Raw genomic sequence first — 7,712 nt, forward strand, 5'->3', positions numbered from 1 at the left:
GGACCTGAGAAGATTATCCCAAAGGTGCTAGGATACTCTTTATCTGCCCCACTGCTTCACATATGGGAGGAAAACTAGTTACTCACCATGCCACCTAGGAAGGGTGCTTTCTTCTTCATGGTCTCTGTGAAGTTGCACATATGGGTTCTTCTGTTCACTCGGTAAGTAAAAGATTTTAACAGTAGCCCTATCCACTCTCCCCAAAATACAGTAGAGTCTCACTTATCCAAGCTAAACGGGCTGGCAGAAGCCTGGATAAGCGAATATCTTGGATAATGAGGGATTAAGGAAAAGCCTATAAAACATCAAATTAGATTATGACTTTACAAGTTAAGCACCAAAAATTCATGTTATACAACAAATTTGACAGAAAAAGTAGTTCAATACGCAGTAATGTTATGTTGTCATTACTGTATTTACGAATTTAGCACCAAAATATCATGATATATTGAAAACATTGACTACAAAAATGGCTTGGATTATCCAGAGGCTTGGATAAGCGAGGCTTGGATAAGTGAGACTCTACTGTAGTATATATTCCAGTGGGAGGGACGTGATCCTCAGTTCCTGTTGTCTACTGCAGCAGCAGCTTAACAGGTTTCCCTTAGCTCTTGTTCTCAGTATAACTAGCAAACTCGTTATATTTTTGACTTGGATTCATTCCCTAACTACTCTCTTGCTAAATGATTTGGACTGTTTTCTGTACTTACCGGCTATGACTTGGCTACGCTCTCCGATTACTCTTCTGCCCTACGCAATGGATCAGGCCAGTTGATTTTTCCCTTGCTCATTCATCAGGATGTCTTCTACTTTTTTCAAGTGTGCAACTTGCAGAGGGAAGCTCCCAGATACCAAGAAACAGAAACTCACATGGTACAGTCCTGCCACATCCGCCATGTTTTTACCCTCCAGACGTGCAGGAATCTGGAGTTTTGCTTTCAAGTGCTCCTTTATGAGCAAGCGCTGATGGCACCAATCATGCCTAAAAAGCTCCTAGCATCTCAGCCCCCTTCTTCCTCTTTCAGTGAGCCCCCTGCCCAATCCTATCACCCTGACAACCATTGCAGGAGCTGTCATTGAGGAAAGTCTCACAGATTCAATGAGGGTTCCAAAGGCTAAGAAATCTAAGGCTTCCCAGCCTCTTCCAACTTCAGGAAAGGGTGCTGATTGCTGTAAGAAACCCAAAAAGCAGAAGAAAGGGAAACAGGGCTCGGGCAATAAGATCCTGGCTCATCCACTGGTGAGCGTTCCAACCCCACCCTCACTGGCCTCTCTAGCACAGATAGCATCTGTGCTACTTCAGGCCACCCTTCCCAATATCCTCTCGCAAAAGAATCTGGTGCACCCCCGGTGATCATCCCAGTGGAGCATCTACATCAACTGTCACTAAGCAGAGATCCAGTCAGCACACCTACTCCTGCTTGGAGGGCTTGGCTCCACTTTGGCATGAAAGTTCAGGGTCGTGCGCTGTAGTGCTGCTGCCTTCTGGTGCCCCCACTGGGATCCATCGTCCACACTCGGACTTGAGGCCAAGGTTGCATGGCCTCTTGCACTCTCTACAATCTTATTACCCGTTTCAGGTGCAGTGCCTCTCGCCACTTAAGCGATCCTGGAGTTCTTTGTCCTGAAGCCCCTCCAGGGGAGCCTTCTATCAACGGGACCCCCCTTGCAAATGATCCTTTCATGAAAAGGGTTCCCTTAGACTAACTTGCGCCATTCCCATCAGCAGACCTACTGGCAGTTGTATTACATCCCTTACCGTGGATAATACCAGCACTGCTCCCACTGCTCTTATCATCGCGGTTTCTCTCACTTCTCACGCAGGAGTCCCAAACACCAACTTACTATCAACTTCTAAATTGCACCCCCCCAGAGCCCACCCCAGTCTCAGTCCCTGCAGCTGCCAGCAGCGCCCCAGTACATACTGCAATTGCTGACCGCTTCCCAGGTTTGGTTGGTACCAAGCATGTCTCAGAGGCCTCAAAAGGGATCCAATATGAACTTCTCCACCTCAGCTTTCCACTCACGTGATGGTAAGCCTATATAGGAAAGATTCTGTTTTTGGCAGAGCCGTGCTTTTCTCCTGTGTGGCATGACTCCCGCCTCCAAAGTCAGTAGCTTGCTTGTCACTCAAATATGCATTTTCACAGGGACCACAAAGAAGAACAGGTTGCTTATCTGTAACTGGGTTTCTTTGAGTGGTCATCTGTGAAATTCGCACATCCCCACCCATCCTCCCCATTGCTGGTCAGGCCCGATATCCATAGCTGCTGGCGTAGCAGCTGAGGAACTGAAGCTCAAGCCCCTCCTACTGGCATACATATATGCTGTCGAAGAAAGAGTAGGTGGGGCTACCGCAAAAATGTTTCACTTAGCGCTACTGAAGAATTCTTAATTGCTTTGCGCATGTGCAGAAGAACTCATTGCGAATTTCACAGATGACCACTCAAAGAAATGCAACCTGTTAATATCAGATAACTTTGTCTTAGAGAAACTAAAGAGTGTACTTAAGGATGCTACTGAGGTGAAATATAAATCTGCTACCTGCTCTGGTGACTGCAGCCAGTGCCACCTCTTTTTATCACGTTGAATTATGTTTCTTGATTATACGTGGTAGCACTAAGGCAACATACTTATAAGAAGAAGAGGGAACTTAGAAACAGTTATTTTAGCTTGCATTCAGCATTAATACTGGTTATTTGTAATATTAAATCCAGATGGTACATGGAAAGGCGAATTCACAGATCACCAGCTTCACCACACTTCTTCAGATTCACATAACAGTGGAAATGAGTACGAATTAGATTGTGCCCCTGCAACAGGACACAATTCAGCTATTAATGTACCAGACTTCCTTCCTGCAATGCAAAAGGCCCTTTTCGTTAGGCTCAGTCAAAAACATCAAGATGACGGAGAACAAATGAGCAATCGTTGTCAAAGGTCATTGAGTAGAGAAGAAGGTATTGTCAGACTCTGCATTTTAAAAATAAAATGTTGTATAACATTCTGTCCATATGTAAGTTGTCTTTACAAGTACTTGTGAATGTTCTATGATACATTGCAAAATCAGCTCCAAATTGATCCTGTTAAGTTTCTTATAGTGATTAGACAGCAGCATCATTCCACCTTGCCGTTAAAGTACTCATTTGACAAAGTATGTCTCCAAAGTAGTCCATATGCATGTATAACATTGTACCTATATTCTTTTATTGTTACAGCTTGCCTAATCCTGATACTAATTAAGAGATTTAAAAAACTATGAATTATTCTTTTTTTAAACCAGCATTTATACAAATCAGCAGAAGGGATATCTGTCTTCCTAGGAAGAAGGATGTGATGGCAAATACACTTACAGAATAGAGTTCCTTTGTGACCATTGGATTCCAGAGTCTTAAAGAGGAAAGATAGATTTAGAGATAGATTCTTTATGAATCTAATACAAAGAAATGCATTGGCTTCCTCTCGCAGCAGCATAATGCTGACCTGGATTGTGATGTTTTATCTTTCCTTCCTGCCCAGGCATTGCAAATAATAGCAAGCTATGAAAAATTAGTTCTTTTTAACATTTTTTATTTTGTTCCATTGAACTTATGGAGAGTAATTGTTGCATCTGCAACTACATCTAAAATAAAATCAATTAAAGAGTTACTGAAATCATCAAAAATAATGTTAAAAGCAATGTTTATAAAAACGAGAAATACTGGGTCTAATATTATTAGGAAAGTTACAAAACCTCTTGGATTTGTCCTTATTAATAGAAATCTATATAAATCACTTTTTGAAAGATTTGAATAAAGTAACAGCCATGTTACTTAAATCTGTCATTCATCCTTTCCCAAAAAGAGACCACAGATATGTTTGCTTCTAAACACAAGGTGAAAAAAATATCAGAGAAGCATATAGAATCAAGACTAATTGACATGAATAAAGAAAGAAAATTAATTTAAAATATTCCCACTTTGTGGTCTAGTTGTAATACTTTGTGTAAAAAAGCCACAAAACGATAAAATGAAAATGTAAAGTTATAGGGCTTTGAACAAAAAAAATTGCCATTTCCTGGTATGTTAAGAAATAAGCTCTTTTTAAAAATTGTTGATTTTCGGTATTGCCCTTGTGAATTTGTAGATGCTCTGTATTCAATAAAACTGGTTAGTTTTACTGTAAGATTATGTAACTGTGCACCTTAACAGCCAGGTGATGGATCAGATAAAGGAGGTCTGTCCAGGTGTTAACTGAGGCACAAGGCAAATGTTTTCCAACCCACTCCCACCAGCAAGCAGGGCTGGGCAATCAGAATTAGGACTCTGTCACAACTCCTCATCTCAGCCCTATTTGCTGGTGGAAGCAATTTCCTTGTGCTTTGATTGGCAGTTGGACAGATGTCTTTTACTTGATCCAGCTGCTGGATCACAAGGTGGGCTACAAGATGTTAGACCAGAAGCTACTCAATTACACATATGTATTGAAGCAGCTGTTGAATAATTTTAACAGGATGGGTTTTCTTTGACGCATAATAATCAAATCACAGTGTTGTCTTATCTTCAGAGGACTTTGTTAACCCTGTAGAAAGTGTTTTATGATTTCATGGCATCTTTCAGTTGAACTGTCCTGATGTCATACACTGCATGGACAGCATGCAAACAGAATTTTGAACTAGGGAGAACTTTAGTATTTATCCAGCATAGCTCTTCATATGTTTTTATGGGTACAAAATAGCACATCTGAGTTAGAAGATCCAGAGTGACTATCTCAACTTTGGACACATGGAAATTCATTCTTGTAGTTTGGAAGACAGTTGAAAAAAATTCCTCAAATCAAATCTGACCTTTGTCAGCATCCTTCCAACAGTTAAAGAAGGAAAACACACATGAAGCCAGTTAATGTTTTTGTGAATGATCTGTTTTTTCATCTCACTGAAATATTTACCTTGCTATATAGTGCCTTTTTCAGTTTGGGCAGTAATTCATACTTGAATATTAAACATTAGGAACACTTATACTCAGATTTGTTGATTGTGATAAAAATATAATATCTACTAAAATCCACAGATGTAATCTGGCCAATTATGTTACTTCATGTGTTTTCATCTCTGTAGCATTTAACGTTTGGTTTTATGGTTAAATTTTGCCGATCTAAACTATTACAGCTAATTTGTAATTGGAGACATCTCTTCCTACCATTCAAATAGGAAATCAAGAAATGTACTCTTTTGTGTAATTTAGTTTTATTTAAAAATACCCAGATACCACTGAGAAATTTCGTTTTAGGAATCTTAGGTTAGGAAAAAAATGGCTATTGAAATGTGCATGATGTCGTCTTTTTATCTTTCTAGATGATAATGTGAATTGGTACTCAAGTAGTGAAGAGGAAGAAGGAAGCAGTGTTAAAGCAATACTAAAGACCTTAAAGAAACAAAGTGAGACATTCAGAAATCAACAGCATTTGGCAGACCAGCAGCTAAGTGTTGTGCCAACTGACCCAAGACTTGCTAAGGAGCGAGTCCCAGGAATTCAAGCCACTGATCCCAGGCTCAGGTCCACCTCAAGATCCAATGCTCGAAAAGCATCCGATTCAGCAACCTTGGACCCAAGGCTCTCCCGAGATCCTAGGACGTTAAAAGGTAATGAATGTAGTCATGTGAGCTCATCAGCAAGTGGAACAAAGATGGACTTGCACCACACACATCCTAGTGTCAAAATCATGCAGAAAGGAGTGGATGAAGATGATGAGGAAACAGAACGAGAATTGAGAGAGAGACCTTTTTTGATACCATTAGACCCTCTTCCTGGAGTAACATTACGGGATCCAAGGTCTCAGCTTCGGCAGTTTAGCCATATTAAAATGGACATTGTTCTGAGCAAACCCAACTTTGCGAAACATATTGTTTGGGCTCCTGAAGATTTGCTCCCAGTACCTTTGCCCAAGCAAGACCCAGTATCCTCCATCAATTTACCTCTTCCGCCACTCATAGCTGACCAGAGATTTAATCAATTAAGGAATATTAAAAGTGATTCCATTCCGAGTGCAGTTCCAGCTGACCCACGATTAGTGGCAAAAGCAAAAAATACAAATTTGGCAAGCAGAAGTGTTTCTTTGGACCACGCTGGAGATTCACATCCTGGTAAATTAGGAGATCCTCGCTTGCAGAAGACCATTGACCCCAGACTCCATAGATCATCAAGTACAGACACCCACCATGGGACAGCAAAAGACCTTTTGCCGCCTAAACCTGATCCCAGGTTAGCTAAATCCAGCAGTGGGACATCACAGTCCTCAGAAGTGGCAGCCTCTCAGACTGATCCAGACATGTTGCCTCCATATGCACCCAAGTTGTCCTCCTCTGGCACTCGTCTGGGCACTCCTAGCTCAATACTGAGTGGCATTAGTTTGTATGATCCAAGAAATCAAACGTCATTAGATCCCCCTCTAATTAATTCAGGGGAAAATGGAGAAAATCAGAAAAAGGGTATTTTGAAAAACTCTAGCCAAAGTGAAACTACTTTATCAGAAGAACAGTTACCTCCAAAACCATCTCCACAGGCGGAAAAAAATCTGGAAGGATTTGGAGAAGCCAATTTGGATAAAGTGGGGAGCATCAGGAAGTCCCCGGCTAAACGCTCAAGTTCTGCACCTGCTGTGCACAACCTTCCGATTCAGGCTCTATCAGGGTTGATCAGACCACAGTACAGTGATCAGAAGCAGGCAAGGCAGCCTGGGCAGACCAACCAAGCCCCAGAGAACGACCCAAGTGGGGATTCGGATGACAAATCACTGAAAGAGGTCTTCAAGACTTTTGACCCCACTGCTTCACCGTTTTGTTAGCTACTTGTTTACTAAGACTTTTTACCATTATGGATAATGCAGGTTTCTGCCATTTTGTAACTGGTTTACCTCTGTGCTTTATTTATTTTTAAATTATAAACAGAAACACTTTTGGGCTGCTATTTTCAGAACCACATGCAGTAATCCAGTATGCTATAGTGTTTGCCAAGTTGGTATTTTCTGCATAATTTTCCCATTTTGAGGGAGATTAATCATTTTGTAATACGTATATCATGTTAGATCCAAAAGAAGCACTTTCATTGTAAATAGACATCACTGAGGATTGACTTTGAAGACTTGTATATGTGTAATGTGTCTTTTCAAAATTACCATTTAGCGAACGTTTGCCACTTTTGTATGATTGTACAGGTTCAAGCAATATAATGTACAGTACTGTGAGAGACAGTATTTAAGTTGACCGTTAAGTGTATGAAGTCCTACTTACTGAGCAAATTTAAAAAATTGATCCTTTCTGAGCAGTTAACACAAGGCATCATTTTATTCATACTGTTAGGCTAAAAGATATTGCATATTAAGGAGAAGAAACAACTTTTTAAAGTATTTTATTCTATGCTGTATATAGAAGATATTGCAAATGAAATAACTAAAACATTACTGTTAAGAGTAGAAATCACATTCACATTACGTGTAAAAAATGTATTTACTTTTTCATGTATACACTATTCTCAATTAGTGTTGTGTCCCATTGTGGTGTTCGTGTATTCAGTGTATTTTTGTATCCAGCTGCTTAATTTGTATTGCTTTTTGTATTGATGTAATGACAGTAACATGTATTCATGTGTCTGACATTTTTAACAAATTAAAGAGTGAAAATCTCTTGACTTTTATAGACTTGAGTAGAACGTTGAACTACTTGGCTGGTAAATGCT

General features: G+C 40.2%; 1 protein-coding gene across 2 annotated transcripts in view; it reads left to right on the plus strand.

Annotated features, from left to right (window-relative positions):
- Positions 1-7,670, plus strand: part of zc3h6 (zinc finger CCCH-type containing 6) — a 30,160-nt gene extending 22,490 nt beyond the window's left edge. The window contains exons 11-12 of one of the 2 annotated variants that reach the window (XM_008120086.3): positions 2,718-2,960; positions 5,333-7,670. In XM_008120086.3, coding sequence (XP_008118293.1) covers positions 2,718-2,960; positions 5,333-6,822 — 1,733 coding nt within the window. In that variant the 3' untranslated portion in view covers positions 6,823-7,670. The remainder of the gene's footprint in view (positions 1-2,717; positions 2,961-5,332) is intronic. The other variant, XM_008120087.3, reaches the window with a different exon arrangement.
- Positions 7,671-7,712: the final 42 nt, after the last annotated feature.

The sequence above is a fragment of the Anolis carolinensis genome, chromosome 1, assembly GCF_035594765.1.
Source record: "Anolis carolinensis isolate JA03-04 chromosome 1, rAnoCar3.1.pri, whole genome shotgun sequence".
In the NCBI taxonomy this organism is placed as follows: domain Eukaryota; kingdom Metazoa; phylum Chordata; class Lepidosauria; order Squamata; family Dactyloidae; genus Anolis; species Anolis carolinensis.